Genomic DNA, 20,820 nt, shown 5'->3' on the forward strand with positions numbered 1-20,820 from the left:
ATAATCCTTCAAGTCTGCTAAACTCTTTTATGCAGTATATGAATGGTGTTTACCAAAACATGCTAAGATTTCGCAACATGTGAACATAATCTCAATGTAAAAAATAAGTGTTTTTTTATTTGTAATGTGCTGCTCTTATAGATATATCTATTTTTAAGAGGTACATCTTTGGACCAATGTGAATCTACACAAAATATTGCAGCACCTTTTGGGACCTATACATTTTATTATTTTTTTTACTTGAATGCAGGTAAATATTTGTCCGTCCCCAAAACTTGCAGCATTAAAACAATTTTTGCAAATGAGTTTCATTAAAAGATTTGCACAGTTCGACTTTTATTTTTTTTCTGAACACTCAGATTTAATTTGGGCTGCGCCCAGAAAAAGACAGATAAAACATGTATAAACTCTACCATAAGACTGTAAGAACAAGTTCACTGATAAGAATGAAAGAAAAATAAAAAAAGTGATGAGTTCTGAAATGATGAAAAATAGACATATATATTTTAATAGATAAATTGCTGTGTCAAAAAGCAAACTTACAAGTTTCAGTAATAATTTCACTATAAATGAAATGATATGGCTAACATCGATTTATCTTGGCTGGATATGAAAATGTAAGTGAGGGCACCATGCTATTAATAATTTATTTATTAATTTATAGGGAATAATTAAACAAATGGAAGTAGATGTGCACAGAGAGGCTGTCATAAATGTCACTTACATTGTAGGCAATGTTAATTTCTAATTGGGTCACCTTGATGTGGTGAGGTTGCTTTTACATTTTTTTTGCCAAAATTATGTTAATCAAGTACCCTTTGTTACTTTCATGCACTTTTGCTATTTACTTAGTGCAGGGTATTTGCTCATTTTGCTTTTATCTTAAGTTTTGTCATTTTAGTGGCCAGTGTGAGCATGCGCCTACACATCACATGCATACCAACTTATAATCCATTTTATCTCTTTAGGGTAGTGTTAATTTCTTTATTTCTTTTTTTTTTCTTTTTAAATTCTTTCCTATTACATTTTCAAGGAATTAAACAGTGCAAAATAGATGTTGGAGCCATGCAAAGAAGGGATAATGAAAAAGGCTTGGGAAGAAGGAAGATGAGTGTGTGTAGGATGGAGCTTTTGGATAGGGTTAGAGTTTGGTGCTGTAGGGGGGTCACTGTGAAGAGAAGCTCATAGTACATCAGCTTATTGGTTTATCACTTGTACATGTCTTAAGATTTAGACATTGCAGGCCTCTTTAGTAATTAATACATGGTTAACATGTGAGTAGGGTATTTTGGTTCACATAACTTAAACACCTTAGGGCAACAGTTTCTGATATAAGCTATAAATGTTTATATAGGAGGACATCCCCAATTTTATGACTTTGCTCCCTCTATACACCAGAGGCGTCTCTGTAAGTGCGCCATGGGGACCATATCCCCTTAAACGGCAGATGTCTCCTGTGTTCCCAGCTAGTTACCTCCTCCAGTCTATAGAGCTGTTCCACCTTTTGTTCCCATTGGAAGATCCTAGGTGCCTCGAATGATTTCCACTCAGTTGGAATCGGTATTCTGGCTGGCTTATCTTTAGGTAATGTTCTTGGGAATAAATGAAAAAGCCATACTTGTGGAGAACCTGTTAAAGGGGTCTTTAAAACATGCGAAATACGCTTAACAATTTCTGACCAATATTTTTGGATTTTCGAACAGGTCCACCACATGTGCAAGTATTTGCCCTTTTCTTTTTGGCATCTCCAGCAGTTTGGATTATATGCTTTGTTGTATCTGTGGAGTTTATTCGGGGTGATGTCCCATCTGGTGATTAGTTTGTACCCACTTTCTTGTATGCGAAAAGGAGAGTTTGTGCGATTTCAAAACTTCCTCCAAATCTGTGCAGGAGAGGAGAGGGATATGTTCAAGTCTCGGTCCCATTTTCTGATTTGGTTAATGTTAATTTCTAGCCAGCATTGGGATGTTATATGATACAGCAGCACAAAATCCTGTTTCCAGGCTTCTAGCGATTCCAGAACCACGAACAGTTTGCAGAAACTACGTAGTGCTCCTGTATTATCACAGGTTGCATAGGAACCAGCTTGGAAAACACTTCTCTATTTTCTGGTAGGAGGATACAGGAATATGGTGCTCTCAGACCTCTTTGCTCTCAGTCTGGGTAACAATGGAATGCTGACATTGTATCTAGTATATTTACTTTGTGTTATTATAATCTCATTAGAGAGAAATTGTACCCATAGTAGCTCAGAAAATTTTTTGGGGCAACCAAATTAAAGTGAGTATTCTACAGAGAGTAAATACACTTTGCTTAAGTTTACATCACTTTTTAGCTTTATTTGTTCAAAACTTTGCATATACAGTATGACAGATAGTGTTGAGCATTCCGATACCGCAAGTATCGGGTATCGGCCGATACTTGTGGTATCGGAATTCCTCTCCTTCAGACCCTGGGAACCATGAGAATACCTTCCGATACTTGATGTCCCATTGACTTGTATTGGTATCGGATATCGGTATCGGCGATATCCGATATTTTTCGGGTATCGGCCGATACTATCCGATACCGATACTTTCAAGTATCGGACGGTATCGCTCAACACCAATGACAGACAATTTTAACTAGATGTAAGTTTCACATTTACTTTATGATGCTTGTACACAAGAGAAATAAGCAGCACATCTGTAATTTGCAATAAATACCCTAAAGGTCTTATAAGTACAAATTGCAAGTAGAAGATTATTTGCTGTATTCTATCGTACTTTCACAAAATAAGCTAAATTTTATGGTCTGTAGGGGAAATTGAACTTGGCAGGCAAACCACTACATGGCTCAAAACGACACGACACAGCCAATTTAACACAGGAAAACCAGTCTTTCAGCGTTTTGAAATCCTTAACAGTGTAATTCCTCTTAAAAACTTCTAACGAAAGACTCTGGGACATGAATAACTTTCATTAGTTTTCCTTATTAAGGGATATCTTTCATGCAGACTATGTCTGTCCAAGCAAAACTGGTTTCATGTTACTATACCTGATAAGCAACTCCTGAAGAGCCAAATTTCAATGAAAGGAAGGTGACCCACTTACTTTTATTTAACAGATGTGCTGGAAAATCTGCAGAATTGTAAAATATATGTATTTCAATGACAGCAAACCTTAAACACATAATGATGTATATATTTTTGAATGTTACTAGGACTGAAGATATCTGAAATAAAATAGGGATTAGTAAGGCAGAATATTTCTTTGATTATTTTTATAAGTTATTCAATTGAGGGACTGAATGGTCAAAACCCCCCTACCTAAAATATTAGGAATCAAAGGGAACAGTTAGAGTTAAATCAGTGACACATCAAGTGTTATTCTATGTAGACTCAAATGTAATGAATAGGGATGGGCGAACCTGAACTGGAACTCTGCGGGAGTAGTGGCCTTTAAGCCGCTATGTGTACTCTGCACCCAGTTCTGTGGAAGCACTGTCCTTTAAACCACTGTGTGTATTCTGCACCCTCCCACCTGTATATGTACTGTTACCTTAAGCCACTGTGTGTTTACAAGTATTCTGACAAATAGATAATTGGCATCAACCATCTCATTGCCATTAGTAGGCAAAATAAAAAAGTTTTCAGGACCGGTGTGTATTCTGGTAAAGCTGGACTCTGGAATGTTAAGAATAGCAAATCTAAAAATTGGAACTGCATTACTGGCATAGAAAATAAGTAAGTGGCAGTAATGCAGTTCCAATTTTTAGTTTTAGTATTCTTAACATTCCAGAGTGCAGTTTCGTTTTTTCTTAAAATTGCTGTTTTAGCTAGCAGCTGTTTACACTAGTTTGGATTTGCTGGTCAGTTTTTCTGTCTGTGTTTTCTAGTAGTCTGGGAAAGAAATAATTGTCATGAGCCATCGCGGTGCCACTTGTAGTCCAAAGAAATTTTTTTTTCTGGACAGGTGTGTTTTCTTTAGTAGTCTGTGAAATAAACAATTGGCATCAGCTGGCTCGTTGCCATTTCTATTCAAACCAATAATTTTACTGTACAGCTGTTTGTGTCTATAAGAGTAATGTGTGTAAAAAATAAGTGCACTTTGCAGCGTTTTTTTTAAGTAGTGTGCCTTAAAAAATTCTACTCTGCAGCCATCTTTCCCATTTATAGACAGAAAAAAAATATTTTAGCCTATCGCTGTACCTATACGAGTAGTGTCTGACTGGGTTGCTAAGAGTTCACCAGTAACATCGATTTTGGGAGGGGGCTCACTTTTCACCTGCATACAAATATTACACTACACTGGTTCACAAATTTACCTATTTCTCTATATAATAATTGATGTACAATAACAAATTGTATTGTGGTACCGTTTTAGCCAGAAAAATCACATCTCGATAATAATAAACTTGGAAGTTTGGTTAATCAGTGATGAGATGCGGCTTTTTTTTGTACTGCTCATAAAGTGGGGTTGGGGGCCCAGATCTGCACTTGGGCCCACCCGGGGAATTCCCTGTTACCCTATGGGCAAGCCCGAGCCTGTAAATGAAACCTACAAGAGAAAAAGAGTAAGCAAAAACCCTGATGTAACTAAGTTAAAAAAACAAAAAAAAAGCACTTTTGCTTTTATACTTAGTTATATCAGGGCTTTCGCTTACTTTTTTCCTGTAGGTTTAAGTGTTTTGTGGCCAATATGAAACATGCGTTTAACCTCTGCATGTGTACCAACTCAAGTTAAGCTCAATTTTTGTGTTTTTTTTCTCTGTATATGAGTAGTGTTTCAAAAAGTTACTCTACTCTGCAGTTGTCTTTTTGTGTGCAGTGTTTAAAAACATTGTACTGTACCACTGTATCTGTACGAGTTGTAGCTGTACCTAAAAAATTACTGTCTTTAAGCCTCTGCAACCATGTCTCTGGGAGTACTGTATAAAAAGCATCTGTATGTACTGTGCCAAAAAGCCTATGTGTATATTGTGCCAAAAAGCCTCTCTGTGCACTTTGCACCCGTGTCTGTTGTGGTACTGTGTGCAAAAACAAAATTTTCTACTCTTCAACCGTGTCTGTAGGAATACTATGTCAGAACAACCTGTGTGTGTACTCTGCACACGTCTCTCTGTGACTACTCTGAAAAAAGCCTCTGGGGATTCACCTCTGGTTCATTTTCATGACTATGAACTTGCCCGCATTGGCTGTGGACAGGTGCATGCGCTTGTCTGTGATCACACCTTCTGTTCTGACAGTACACTTTCCGCAGGGAAGGTCAGCACCTCCAAGGCATAAAGGACAAGCTCAGGCCATGTGTTCAATTTGGAGGCCGAGAAGTTAAATGGGCCATACCCATCAATCAGTTTGTGGAGACATGTGGACACATTCTCTTCCACCATGGTGTTGAAAATGTCATGCTCATGGATTTGATTCCTTGAGCTTGTGTTTTGTGATCGGCTTCTCTTTCTGCAGAGCAACAGGGGACACACCTTTTCTCTGAGTATTTGGGTTCACTTTTCTGGCTGCAGTCTGTCTAGCTTACCACAGGAGTTTGCCTTTGTCCACCTATCACCTTTTGGATGCAGCTTTTTATTCTGCACCTCCAGCGGGCTTTTAATGCTGGTGATAGATTCATTTAGACAAGGTGTTTGAGGGCAGGATGAATGCAGGTATGCAGGCAAAAGAACAGGACTATGGCCGGTTCGAGTTTAACACGCTTCCATGGGTCCTGTTCTTTTGCCTGCATACCTGCATTCGTCCTGCCCTCAGATACCTTGTACATGAAAAGCTTTCTTAAATAAAGGACTTAGGTTTTTATGACATGGTAAACAGAGTGTTGCTGCTTTTTTCTCAATTTTGGATTGCTACACGTGTGTTTTTCCAAGCAAGCACCTGCATCACTGTGATTTGACCCAGCAAAGTGTCGCTGACTCAGAGCCCACCTACTCCATAGACTGTTTCTTAGTGCCATTCTATTTTTTCCCTTTTTGGTTTACAGATTCATTTAGATGTTCTGACATTGTATTGATGTTTGGAGCCAGTCTGTGAGCTTTGAGCTAAGGATTTTCCCCTTGTTTCCTTGCTTTACTTTGCACCTATCTTCTTTTTAACTTTAGTAAGTAGGCTGTATATTTGTAAATAGTAATTGCTTTATTTTTTTATTGGTATTTTGTTATTTACTTTACGCAACTGTAACATCTTTCCTTAGTTCAGCAAACTTCTCTTGTAGTTACTATTCACACTGCTCTGTCCTCTGGATCTTTAGGAGGAACGTGAAGCAACTTGACAGACATTTAAAGAGTTTAGGTCCCAGTTGACATCTAATAGTTCTTTGGTTAGGGCTATCTATGTCTCCACAGGCACAACTAGGGACTGTGCTGTCAGGATATCTAGTCTGGCGTCTAACCTATTAATACTGAGTGAGTTACTACACAGGCATAACGTAAATGCTTCCTCCTGCTAATATGTACCATATCAGATGGTAGTGCTGGATGTTGCAATGTAATGAGAAGTTTTTTCCACATTTCTCCCATACTAATGATCCATTCCACCTTGTTGATGGTGCCCCATTTCCTTTGCAACTTCCGACTCCTCCTCTGCCTTGTGCTTCCACTGAGCACATCTGTCAAGTCAGGACACCTTCAGTAGTGCACCTATCAGCGTGAGCTTGTATTCCTGCATTTTCCGATCTTGCTCCAGTGAAGTCAGGATGGCACATTGTGCTTGTAGTGGGGATCTAGGAGTGTGGCTGCACAGTAAACTTTTAACAATCTAGGTAACTCAGTCATTGCACAGACACAGAAGCATGTATTGCCTAATGTGTACAAAGCTGCCCAAAGGCAAGGACAAGCTGTCCTCAGTTGGAGGTGTATCGTCTGAGTCCTACCTGTTATATGTATCCCCCAGCCATACTCCACTGAAGCCCATGAGCTGCTATGAGTGCAAGCATGCTGGGCACACAGTTGTTCATCATCCTCATTCTCATCCTCCTACTCTTCCTCCTTATCCTCCAAAACTATTCACTGTCTGGATGTTTGTGTACCTGGCCACTTTTGGTACAGGAACCCATCCTCCAAGACATGTTTGGATGTATGGCCTGATAATGGTATGAATGGTCCCAGTGGAGGTGGCAATATGGCAGGAGACAGCTGACTTAATGGCTAGAGGCCAACCACGGTGCACAATAGCAGCCAACCTAATGGATAGGGGCTGGCCTCAGCACTTTGTAGCAGCTGATGTAAAGCTAGGGGCTGGCTGCAGTATGTAGTTTAAGCCAAATTAATGGCTATGGGGATGGCCTTGGCACTTTGGCACCCTGCTCCATCTTTTGCTATACAGCTGAGGCAGTGTGACCACCACCTCTTCTTCCAAACTGCCAAACATCACTCCGATGGCCTATACTTCATGTGGGGTCTAGAACCTCATCATCCCCCATCACATCACAAATCCCCAGTCTGCCCTTAACTCTGCTGCCCTACTAATCCACTTCTGTTTTCTGCTACTACTCCTCTTATCTCCTCCACTAGACACTTGATTGTCCCCAGTTCCGCAACATATTTACTTCAAACTACTAACATTGACCTGCAAAGTCATCCATAATATGTCTCCTTCATATATCTCTGAACTAATGTCACAAAATCTCCCACAATATAATCTCTGGTCTTCCCAAGACGTCCTTCTCTCATCCACAATCATAACTTCATCATATAATCGCCTGCAAGACTTCTCCAAAGTATCCCACATCTTGTAGAATTCTGTGCGCAACACATCCGATTATCCCCTACATTATGAAATTTCAAGCGGATCTTGAAAACCCATCTTTTCAGAACAGCTTCCAGCCTGCAATGACCCCGCTGCCACCTCACCACGAACAGAGCTGCTGCTGCTCCCGAACCTACTATCTCCTTCCTCATTATCCTGTAGAATGTAAGGCTGAAAGGGAAAAGTACTCTTTCCTCTGTAGCTGTCTGTTATTATTAGTTTGTTCATTGTTATTTCTATTTGTGCTTTGTACAGTATGTAAACGCTCCTCATGTACAGCACGATGGATTCAATGGTGCTCTAAAAATAAATAATAACAATAATAATAACAATTCTCTGCATGATGTTCCACCTTGTCCTCACCCTTGTACTACTTGCCAGAATACACATAGCAGAAAAGAAAACTGCAGCAGTTGTTACCTATGTTTCAGCATGTCCTGCGGTGCTCTGCTTGACCATTTGCTCTACCCCTTCCACGTTTTCATACTCCAACAGAATAATTGGTTGGGCATCAATGCACATAATTTCGTCCAATTGTTGGCCAGGTCCAGGTGGATAGAAAGCTGAACCACAGCTACTATAGTCATTGAAAAGCAGAAGTGACTGCTGCATGACTAAGTGAATTGGCCACTGCAGATTTGCAGCAGCTTTCCATGCGTTTACAGTACAATGTAAACCTATGAAAAACAAAATCCGCCGTGCCCATGCTGCGGAAAAAAATGCGCGGAAACATTGCCTGTTTATTTCGCAGCATGTCAATTCTTTGTGTGGATTCCGCAGCGGTTTACATCTGCTCCATAAAAGGAATCTGCAGGTGTAAAACCGCATGTGAAATCCGCACAAAATCCGCAAAGAAAACGCGGTAATTCTGCAGGTAATCCGCAGTGCGGTTTACCTGCGGATTTACAAAAACAGGTGAGGAAAAATCTTAGTAAGAAGGAACATAAACCAGCTCACCCATGATTCAGCAACCAAACCTCGGGAGCATGGACCCGCTGTGTCCAGGCGTGCAAGATCCAAAAAAAGAGAAATGTCCAGCTTCACCGAGTCCGTAAAAAGGCAATTTCTTTATTGAACTTTAAACATGGAGGATACAGACTTCAGCACAACCATATGGGTAAGAATCTCAACGCGTTTCTGGAGACTAGGCTCCCTTAGTCATGATTAAGGGAGCCTAGTCTCCAGAAACGCGTTGAGATTCTTACCCATATGGTTGTGCTGAAGTCTGTATCCTCCATGTTTAAAGTTTAATAAAGAAATCGCCTTTTTACGGACTCGGTGAAGCTGGACATTTCTCTTTTTGAGGAAAAATCTGCAGAGGTTCCATCAACGTGTGCACATACCGTTAGGCCTCAGACCGCTGGCCAGATTTGCAAGCGAGTGAGGTGGAAGATAGATGCCCATAAACCACAGGTGAAAAATCTGCACTTTCAGCAGGGAACGAGTGAAAGACAAAGTAAAGGAACTGAAGGCACTCTCCGCCAACCTATCTAAAACCATCTCTTTTTGTTCTGGCCTCACCATTCATCCAGTGGTACTCATGCCTATGAAATTATGCAGAACATCCTTTTGCCTGTGTGCATCAGCAGAAAGTGTTTCATTTGAGCACATAGCAAGCAGGTCAGTGGAGTCGGTAAGCCAAATCTCTGACTCCTCAATTTCCCTGACTCCCAACTTTACAACTCCGACTCTAACTCCACAGCACTGCCTCACTACTGAACATGAACATTAAGTGCAGCATTGATTCTAAAAAACATTTATAGCACATTTCATAACTTTCCCAAATTATCATGAAAAATGACAGCTCATACTGCATTGAACTACTTGAGCCAATTTATTATATATTTTTATGCCTGTCCCTGCCAGCTTTGCCAATATGGTTAAGCCCATTTGTTAACTAAATAATAAAATAAAGCCAATTTTAGCATGGCACTTTTAAAATGTGCCTACTTGAACCTCTTAGTTCATATTTCTCTAATAAGTTATTGGCCTCAATATCACTATGAGAGTCACAATAATGAAAATTTGATAGAAATAAAGTGACTCTCTTCTCCAATAATTATTAATATAACAATCCTTTATTAATACATCCATTCAAAGGGATATACATATTAAAACCATTTAAAATAGAAATAGGACAATGTTTTGGGTATAAAAACAGCCCCAGAGCACAATATAAAACCATTAGTGTCAGTGTTAACTGTAATGTACAGTGTAATATCATCCATATATATCTGAAGAAAGAACAAAAAATAGCAACATTATACAGCATGTCTATATGTAAGATTGGAAGATATAAACACATAATGTAGAGTATGGTAGTGTGATACCTGAGATAACTTGATATATTATACACTGTGTGTAAAGTCAGAAAAAGTAAACATGGTGAGTGCAAATATTACCACATGTTCCAAGGTGTAAGCTAACAAAGTTATTAAGGTTTCAAGAAAGAGCCTGATGTGAACAAATCCTTATTCTTAAAATACAAAAAACTTTAATGAGTATAAATTAAAAGTTGCGAACTAAGAAGGAAAAAAAAATAGAAAACGTGCTCCTGATGAACTTTATTCTGGAGATAAAATGTGTCAGAGTCATGATTATTGACACCTATAATGGGGAGCAAATCTATTTCTCCATCTGTTCATAATGCAGTCTATTTGACTCTACCTAGCGGAATCCACTTGTGAATATCTTAGGTGTGTCTGAACTATGGCATGTTGACAAGCTGCATTTATGTACACTTATGATGCCTCGTTTAACACTGACCATCTGGTTAGTTCCATTAAAATAAAGTGGGGTGAAAAAGTGTTTGCCCCCACCCTGATTTCCTATTTTGTTGCAATTTTGTCCCACTTAAAGGGACACTGTCACCTGAATTTGGAGGGAACAATCTTCAGCCATGGAGGCGGGGTTTTTGGGTGTTTGATTCACCCTTTCCTTACCCGCTGGCTGCATGCTGGCTGCAATATTGGATTGAAGTTCATTCTCTGTCCTCCATAGTACACGCCTGCACAAGGCAAGATTGCTTTGTGCAGGCATGTACTACGGAGGACAGAGAATGAACTTCAATCCAATATTGTAGCCAGCATGCAGACAGCGGGTAAGGAAAGGGTGAATCAAACAACCGAAAACCCCGCCTCCATGGCTGAAGATTGTTCTCTCCAAATTCAGGTGACAGTGTCCCTTTAAATGTTTCAGATCACAAAAAAATGTAAATATTAGACAAAGATAACACAAGTAAACACAAAATGCAGTTTTTAAATGGTTTTCATTATTAAGGCAAAAAAAATCAAAACCTACAGGGCCCTGTGTCAAAAAAGTGATTGCCCCCTCACCCCTTAAAAGTGTGGTTTATCACATCTTTGGGAATTTCTGTTCAAATTCATTAGTCACACCCAGGCCTGATTTCTGCCACGCCTGTTCTCAATCAAGAAATTGCTTAAATAGGAACTGCTTGACAAAGTGAAGTAGACCAAAAGTTCCTTAAAAGCTAGACCCCATGCCATTCAAATAAATTCTGGGACAAATGAGAAGCAAAGTAGTTGAAATCTATCAGTCTAGAAAAGGATATAAAGCTATTTCTAAAGCTTTAGGACTCCAATGAACCATTATCCACAAATGGAGAAAACATGGAACTGTGGTGAACCTTCCCAGGACTGCCCGGCCAACCAAACTTACCCCAAGAGCGCAGCGACAACTCAACCAAGAGGTTACAAAAGATCCGAAGACAAAAAACAAAGAACTGTCTGTTTATGACCTAAAGCTGAAGTGCATTTGGGTTACGCAGCAGAGCAACCATGCAAAACACACCAGCAAGTCCACCTCTAAATGGCTTTATAAAAAAATAAGACTTTGGAGTGGCATAGTCAATGTCTTGACCTTAATCAGATTGAAATGCTGCGGCATGACCTTAAAAAGATGGTTCATGCTTGGAAAGCCTCCAATGTGGCTGAATTGCAACAATTCTGCAAGACGAGTGGGCCAAAATCCCGAGTGCAGAAAAAAATTCTTGCCAGTTATGACAAATGTTTGTTTGCAGTTGTTGCTGCTTAAAGGGAACCTGTCGCCTGAATTTGGCGGGACTGGTTTTGGGTTTTATGGGCAAGATTGCCTTGCGCAGGCGTGTACTACGGAGGACAGAGAATATACTTCAATCCAATATTGCGGCCAGCATGCAGCCAGCGGGTAAGGAAAGGATGAATCAAACACACAAAAACTCCGCCCATATGACCCAAAACCAGTCCCGCCAAATTCAGGTGACAGGTTCCCTTTAAGTTTAGGGCACAATCACTTTTTCACAGAGTCCTGTAGGTTTGGATTTCGTTTCCCTTATTAATAAAGACTTATATTTAAAAACTGTATTTTGGGTTTACTTTGTTATCATTGTCTAATATTGAAATTTGTTTAGTGATCTGAAATATTTAGGCATGCCAAACATGTAACAGAATTGGAAATCAGGATGAGGGCAAAATATTTTTCACACTACGGTACACTTATATATTTTCTACATTTGCGCAGCAGGTTATTTCTTTTTGTGGGTGTGCACATTGATAATATTATGCTAATATTGTTTTGCTTACACCTATGTGACACATCTATGGTCAAACAAGGATACTACTACTTTTTGTTTAACTACTTTATGACGTATAATGTATAGGTGTTTCTTAGATAGCCTCCCACTCTTTGATGCAGACTCTGGCACTGAACCCACATCTTTTCAGACACATGACAGCAGATTTTATCAGATGTTATGTGCCCACACACAACAGCAAGCCACCCGTGGCAGTTAACAAGTTAAATGCTGTTGTCAATCTCTGACAGTGACAGTGAACATGCAATTAGTGGAATTGCATTACTTACCCTGCCCATCAGCACCCCTGTCACATAATCGTGAGGTGCCAATAGGTTGGCATGACAACCAGGGGCTGCAGTAGTCCTCCATGCTTGTCCTTGCTTTACTGCTATGACATATCAATTTTTTTCACTTATTTAATAAAAAACCTGTACATGTTTGGTTTTTACAAACTCGTAATGACCTAGAGAGCCATAATGGCAGGTCAGTTTTAGCATTTAGTGAAATTGTTAAAAAAAAACAATTTATTGAAATTTCACCGCACTTGGAAATGTTTCCCTTTTTCAGTACACTATATAGTAAAACAAATGTTGTATAACTCAAAATCAAAAGTACAACTCGTCCCTCAATTATATCAAACCCTGAACTGATCATATTGACGGAAAAATAAAAAAGTTATGGCTCTGGGAAGAAGGGGAATAGAAAGCAAAAATCCAAAAATGGAAAATACCAAGGTGGTGAAGGGGCTAAACTTTTATGTTATCTTGCATTGGATGTCAAACTATGTGGATAGGTAGGACTCATCTTTTAGGACCTTACAGGGACTTTGTAGTGGACATATTGCCACATTATTTCTTTGTTCCATTTTTTATTTGTTTTTTGTATGTCTTATTTTTCTTATTTTGCAACTTCCAATATATACCCAGTAAGTATCTTAAAAAAAGTTTTTTTTCATTTGTAAGGCCCAAAAAACAAATAACAAAATCAAACACAAAGCAAAAGTAATCCTTAATATAATTTACATACCAGAAAACCATACAAGGGGTAGATAGCATGTAAATGTTCCCCAGGAAACCCACTGACATGAGTTTTGCATGACTTCCTCAGTCTTAAAGAAGGAGTGTGCAGGAGTTGGATACACCTAATTCATTATGTGTCACCTTTATTTGCCCCCAACAGAAATGTTACTCCCATATGATTTAGGAATGAACATAATATTGTGCAGTGGTGGCACAACTTTTGTAGAAATTATTGGGCGGGCTTTATCAAGCTTGACCTTGCCTATGTCATGCTCGCTTTGGTAGCTCTTGCTGGGACTGACATGAAAGATTTGAGTTGCATAAAGTTTTTAGACTTTTTAAAATGTTTTTGTGAAATGTGCTGAAAACACTTTGATAAATGTGGGCTTTAGTGTGCAAAATAAAGCAAATGTTTCCTTTTGATGGAAATCTAATATCTTAATTAGATCTTTGTGAAAATTATCTTTGAATGTTACCAGTTTTCACTAAAATGTCACCATTTGACTATAAGGCCATGTTCACACAGTGCGGTTTTTACTGCGGAACCGCCGCGATTTTGCCGCTGCGGGTCCGCAGCTGTTTTCCATGCAGGGTACAGTACAATGTACCCTATGGAAAACAGGAACCGCTGTGCCCACATTGCGGAAATTCACTTCTTTGTGCGGAACTGCAGCGGTTCTGCACCCATAGACCTCCATTGTGAGGTCAAACCCGCAGTAAAACCCGCAGACGAAAAAAATATCTGCGGGTTTTCTGTGGTTTGTGGTGCAGAACCGCTGCAGCAGGAAGTGCGTGGGCGGAGTGTGGCTGTCCCCCCGTGCCCCAATCCCACCCCCCCATGCTCCGATGCCACCCCCCATGCTCCGACGCCCCCCCGTGCCCTCATCTCCCCCCTTATACTTACCGGGCCTCCCGGTGTCCATCCGTCCGTCTTCTCCCTGGGCGCCGCCATCTTCCAAAATGGCGGGCGCATGCGCAGTGCGCCCGCCGAATCTGCCGGCCGGCAGATTCGTTCCAGGCACATTTTGATCACTGTGATAACCTCACAGTGATCAAAATAAAAAAAAAAGTAAATGACCCCCCCCTTTATCACCCCCATAGGTAGTAACAAAAATAAAATAAAGAATTTTTTTCCCCACTACAGTTAGAACTAGGGTTAGGGTTAGGGGTAGGGTTAGGGGTAGGGTTAGGGTTAGGGGAAGGGTTAGGGGAAGGGTTAGGGGTAGGGTTAGGGGTAGGGGTAGGGTTAGGGATTAGGGGTAGGGTTAGGGTTAGGGGTAGGGTTAGGGGTAGGGGTAGGGTTAGGGGTAGGGTTAGGGTTAGGGTTAGGGGTAGGGGAAGGGTTTAGGGTAGGGTTAGGGTTAGGGGTAGGGTTAGGGTATTTTCAGCCATTTTAACCCTAAAAAAAACTTCCTAGAAAACACACAGACTCTGCAGAGAAAACTGCATAAAAAAACGCACTAAAAACCGCATCAAAAAACGCACCAAAAACGCACCAAAAACGCACCAAAAAATGCACCTGCGTTTTCTGCCAAGAGCTGCGGTTTTGAGTGCAGAAAAAACAGCAGGGAAATCAGGAACATGTGAACATGGCCTAATTGTCCAAATGCTGAAAATACTTCCATGAACAAGTGACTTTTCATAAATATATTTGGTGGTTCCAAAGTTTTGTTAACTAAGCTGATATGCCTCTTTGACATTATGACTACAACAAGAACAGCATTTGCAATTAAACAAAGTACTGTAACTGTATAAGGTCAAAAAACTGACACATTTACTTGTAATTGAGTCTTCAAATAACCTTATGCTCACTTGATCTAAAATATATTTTTCTGAGTGAACTGAACCATTCATATGCACTCTCAGCTGAGCCGAACATTCATGTATCTTCAATGGGAAGGGCAGAATAAGCCTCTGGCAGTGGTTTAAAGCCAAAAGAACAAGCAAGAGATGATCCTCTCCCCACAAAATCATCTGTCAGGGAGAGGCAACAGGCCACATACACACTAAATGGTCAGCCAGTCTTATAAAAAATTATAAGATTTAGGCAAATATAGCATAATGTGCTCAGGGGAACTTTACTTTAGAGGTGTCACCTAATATGCCATTCAGCTCTACAGTACTACCCCATTTTAATACTTTTTTGATCACTACAGATTCTGTTGCTCCCTTCTTTACAGCATAGTCAATAGCGATTTTTCAATTGGGTTTGATTTTTAGGCTCTATGGTAAGCAGATGACAAATACTGTATACCAATGCGTATTTACAGCAATTTATTGTGAATTTGCTATGTCTATCTGATACTGTATATGCTCACAACAAAGTAAAAATAAGATGTAAGCTTAAATTATTCAAAAGATTACATCCGCTTCTGGTATCCCTATGACCACTCCTTATTTTTCTACTTGGTATTATATCTCTTTAAAACTAAGAGTATATTGATAAGCTTAAAATGTTGACTTTTTTGACTGATATAGTAATATAAATTTTTAAAACGTGGCATGGCTCAAATATAGGAGAATTTTTATAAAACATTGTTGATTTCAATTCAGTATCTTCCAGGATAAATAGGAAAAACATACAGCTCACCTGTATTGAAGAGTCCACAGGATCTAAATCCAAAACAAGAAACTTCAAAAAGAAAGATCCAGCACATCTATAGATTTAGACTTTATTTTTTTGTTGAATAAAAATATAGCAGTAAAAGGATGGCATGTCATAAAAGTGAAAAGTCCCTTTAATCGATATTAGTTGACGCATTTCAAGGCCAACAACTTATAACTCATAATTACTCATAACTTAAAAGAATAATAATGGGAGCTCCCTCTTTTTGGACTTTCTTATCTTCCAGCATAGGTGAATATCAGGGTTAATTCAGAATAATATTTTGACCATTTATCATAAAAAAAAATATTATATTTGTTTTCTGTTCCAGGTAAAGGTGAACATGGTAAACCTTATCCTGTCACTGAATTAGACCAAGATGACACAGCCTACAGAGAAAATGGTTTTAATATATATGTTAGCAACAATATTGCACTGGAGAGATCACTCCCTGATATTCGACACCCTAAGTAAGTTGACCTTCCTATTACAATTTCCAATAAAGAATGAATATATATTAAAATGGTTAAAAGGAAAATGTTCATATAATCATTTCAGCTGCATATTTCTATATGTCACTTTCTAATTTCATTGATGTAGTGGCTGGCAGACAGGCCCAGTTGGAAACTAGGTGAATCTGTGAATTTTAGTTACACTTATGTAATTTAAATTTAAGGTTCCACGTATCATTTCATTACATAAAGCAGCTCGCTGAAACTGATTAAATAAGTCATTATGGGGTCACGCTGCAATCCAATCAAATTGATGAATGGAAATGAAATCACTCCTAGATTATAGCTTCTTGCAAAAAAAAATCTGTTGTAATAAAATATAACACTAGATAAGAGTGACAAAGTCATTTCCTGGTGTGAGGATTGCTCTCTTGTGAAATTAAAATTTTTGTGTACATCCTTTTTCAGGTTTTTTAATCTAGTACAAAAGGTTTCATAGATGCAAACGAAATATGCCATATTTTGACATTGGCAAAATAATCAATTCTATCAACTATTATCTAGGGGCAATTTACAAAACTTGAATAATATATACCGTATATACTCGAGTATAAGCCGAGATTTTCAGCCCATTTTTGGGGGCTGAAAGTCCCCCTCTCGGCTTATACTCGAGTCATACCCAGGGGTTGGCAGGTGAGGGGGCGGGGGCTGTCTAATTATACTTACCTACTCCTGGTGCGGTCCCTGTGCGTCCCTGCTTCTTCCAGTGCTGCATATTCTTCCTGTACTGAGCGGTCACATGGTACTGCTCATTACAGTAATTAATATGCGGCTCCACCTCCCATAGGGGTGGAGCCGCATATTTATTACTGTAATGAGTGGTAACGGTGACCGCTCAGTACAGGAAGAATATGCGGCGCCTGGAGAAGCAGGGACTGCACCGTGCCAGGAGCAGGTAAGTATACGGGGAGGGGGAGCGCAGAGCTGCACGATATTTACCTCTCCTCGTTCCGGTGCGGCTCCATCATCAGCGTCCTCAGGCAGTGACGCTCAGGTCAGAGGGTGTGATGACGTTGTCAGTGCGCGCCCTCTGCTGAACGTCAGTGCTGAGGACTAAACCGCACCCAAACAAGGAGCAGGTGAAAGTGCCGGGGTCCTTAGCGACGGAGAAGTGAGTATATCATTTTTTTTATCGCAGCCACAGCATATGGGGCAAGTGACTGTATGGAGCATCTTATGGGGCCATAACGATTGTGCAGCATTATATGGGGCAGTGACTGTATGGAGCATCTGTATGGGGCCATAACGATTGTGCAGCATTATATGGGGCAGTGACTGTATGGAGCATCTATATGGGGCCATAACGATTGGGCAGCATTATAAGGTGCAGTGTCGGTATAGATCATCTTATGGGGCCATGTGCAGCACTATAAGGGGCAGTGTCTGTATAGAGCATCTTATGGGGTCATAGCGATTGTGCAGCACTATAAGGGGCAGTGACTGTATGGATCATCTTATGGGGCCATAAGGTTTGCGCAGCACTATATGGGGCAGTGAGTGTATGGAGTATCTTATGGGGCCATAACGATTGTGCAGCACTATAATGGGCAAGTGACTGTATGGAGCATCTTATGGGGCCATAACAATTGTGCAGCACTATAAGGGGCAGTGACTGTGTAGATCATCTTATGGGGCCATAATGTTTGCACAGCACTATATGGGGCAGTGACTGTATGGAGCATCTTATGGGGCCATAACGATTGTGCAGCACTATAATGGGGCAAGTGTCTGTATGGAGCATCTTATGGGGCCATAACATTTGTGCAGCACTATAAGGGGCAAGTGACTGTATGGAGCATCTTATGGGGCCATAATGTTTGTGCAGCACTATAAGGGGCAAGTGTCTTTATGGAGCATCTTATGGGGCCATAACGTTTGTGCAGCATTATATTGGACAAATGTGTCTATGGACCATCTTATGGGGCCCTTATTACCCTTTATGCAGGATTATATGGGGCACATTTTAATATGGAGCATTTAATGGGGCCCATCAAACTTTATGGAGCATTAAATGGGGCTCCTAAATCAATATGGATATTCAAAAACACTTAACCTACTGATGCCTCAATTAATTTTATTTTTATTGGTATCTATTTTTACTTTTGACATTTCCCGGTAGCTGCTGCATTCTCCACCCTAGGCTTATACTCGAGTCATTAAGTTTTCCCAGTTTTTTGTGGCAAAATTAGGGGGTCGGCTTATACTCGGGTCAGCTTATACTCGAGTATATACGGTAAGTAAAAACCAACAGTGGGATATAAATATCTTTAGGGCAGATGCATACAAGTGTATTTTTCGTCTGAGTGCAGAAAGACAAAACATCAGATAGCTCTCTGACCAATGTTAGTCAATGGGGCCATGCAAGTCAATGAGTGCATGGTAAAACCTTGGATTGCACTGTGTCATAGTGAAAAATTGTAAAATCTATTAATACATCTGTTAGGCGCTGTGATTATCCCATTACGTGGAATAGAGCCAAAGCATTAGCCACAACAGGAGGTAAAATTCTAGAGACACCACAGAAAAAAACAGGCAAAGGTGCTTACCTGTCCAGGCCTCAAATCGTGGCGGGCTGCACAGTGCTAACTGTAATGAGTCCCGTGTGAACAGAGGCCATAATTTACAAAGCCATCAGGGCCCAACTGCACCTCAAAAAGTAAAAATAAAAAAGTGCGCAAGAACATATCAAAATATGTAATATGTTAATATAATGGCCACAAAATATGTAATATGTTAATATTATGGCGACAATACATTAGCTGGCAACCCACGTCACGGGTCCTCATGCTTGCCAGACCTACTCTAACAGCAAAAAAAATAGGAGGAAAAAAATCTCCACTATTCTAGAGAAAACACCACAGAAAAACAGGCAAAGGTGTGTTAGGGGTCAAGTTCCCGCTTCTGCACAGGGGGAATCTCGAGCCACCTCCGCTGCGGTCTCCCATTCTTGTCCAGCCGCAGTGGAGTCTGCTAAGCAAAGACGTCGGTCCCAGCGTCTTGCTCATTCTCACTCTGTTCTGAGAGTTACTGCTGCTTCTCCAGTCTCTGCCATTAAAGTCAGTGCTGGTCAGCAGCGAGCGGACTTCTCTGGGACTAAGTCCTTGTCTGCACGTACTGAGCATGCCCAGGGTAAGATCTCCCGTTGGAGATCGAGGGTCATGTGCTCAGGCTCTGCAGCACATTCCATTGGTCCTCTTGACAGGTCTTAGAAGGGCAAAGGTGCTGTGGCCACTTCCTGTGCTGCTGCTATATAAACTGCGCATGACCGCACGGCCATGCGCTAGTATTGTCTTTCAATCGCTAATGTGTGTATGTTGTGAGTGCAAGTCATCCTTGGATACCCCTACCCTATTGAATGACTGTTCGCGGAAGGTGTATGGCTGCTACCTAGCGCCCGACTTATCCTACAGCACTAGTCACACATTATAGCGTCCAGTTGCTGTGACCGCCAGTACGGCGCCGTGCACTTCCTCTGTGCTTTCCTTACCCAAGCCTGAGTGGTTAGTGGCGTTCGTCAGTGCGGCACTGCATGCACTCTTGTGCCTTAATATTGCTCCTCAGTTTCCTACACACCCAGTTGTGGTGTTGTGCCAGCAAGGTTCTAATCGGACTTTAATCCTAGTTGGGGTTGAGTTCGCTGACTACTTGCTCGCGCTTTAGGCACGGTACCGCGGTCCTGTGCCTTAACAGGATTGCTTCTTTCACGCTGGGTGAGGTTAACCCACGCGTGTATACTTTAGTGTACCGCCATATAGTCTGCTAATTGCTAGCAGCAGGTTTTCACCTGCACGGTGGACCCCGGACTGCGAACACATCTATACCATCTGTCTTGGTGCGTTCCGCCAGTCCTAACAGAATACTAGCGCCAGGGTCTGGCTAGTAAAATGGCGGACGACCAGCGTTTACAGCGGTACATCCAGCAGCTGGAGGGAAGGTTGGCGGCTATGAGCGTTCAACCTCAGCTGTGGGTGTTACTGCTGTCGCTGTTCAGGCTGCAAGTGTGGCTGCAGCTACCTTGTCCACTGCCGCTCCTGTACCAACGCTATCTCGCCTCCCGCTACCAGAGAAATTTTCTGGTGACAGTAAGTCCTGTAGGGGTTTCGTGAGTCAGTGCTCAATACATCTCGAGCTTCTGGCCTCTCGTTTCCCTACAGAGCGGGCTAAGGTGGGCTTTATAATTTCCTTATTGTCGGACAGGGCGTTGCAGTGGGCTACGCCGCTGTGGGAGCGTGGCGATCATGTGGTGCAGAGTGCTCTGTTATTCCTGAGCACTCTGAAACAGGTCTTTCTAGGACCTCGTGTCACCCATGACATGGCGCTCCAACTGTTGGCACTGACTCAGGGCTCGTCCTTGGTCAGCCTTTTTGCCGTCCATTTCC

General features: G+C 40.9%; 1 protein-coding gene across 1 annotated transcript in view; it reads left to right on the forward strand.

Moving 5' to 3' along the window:
- The window catches only part of GALNTL6 (polypeptide N-acetylgalactosaminyltransferase like 6), a 3,161,254-nt gene that overhangs the window by 1,061,935 nt on the left and 2,078,499 nt on the right, over positions 1 to 20,820 (forward strand). Inside the window, exon 3 of the mRNA XM_069744235.1 lies at positions 16,261 to 16,399. Coding sequence (XP_069600336.1) covers positions 16,261 to 16,399 — 139 coding nt within the window. The remainder of the gene's footprint in view (positions 1 to 16,260; positions 16,400 to 20,820) is intronic.

The sequence above is a fragment of the Ranitomeya imitator genome, chromosome 1 (assembly GCF_032444005.1).
Source record: "Ranitomeya imitator isolate aRanImi1 chromosome 1, aRanImi1.pri, whole genome shotgun sequence".
Classification (NCBI taxonomy): domain Eukaryota; kingdom Metazoa; phylum Chordata; class Amphibia; order Anura; family Dendrobatidae; genus Ranitomeya; species Ranitomeya imitator.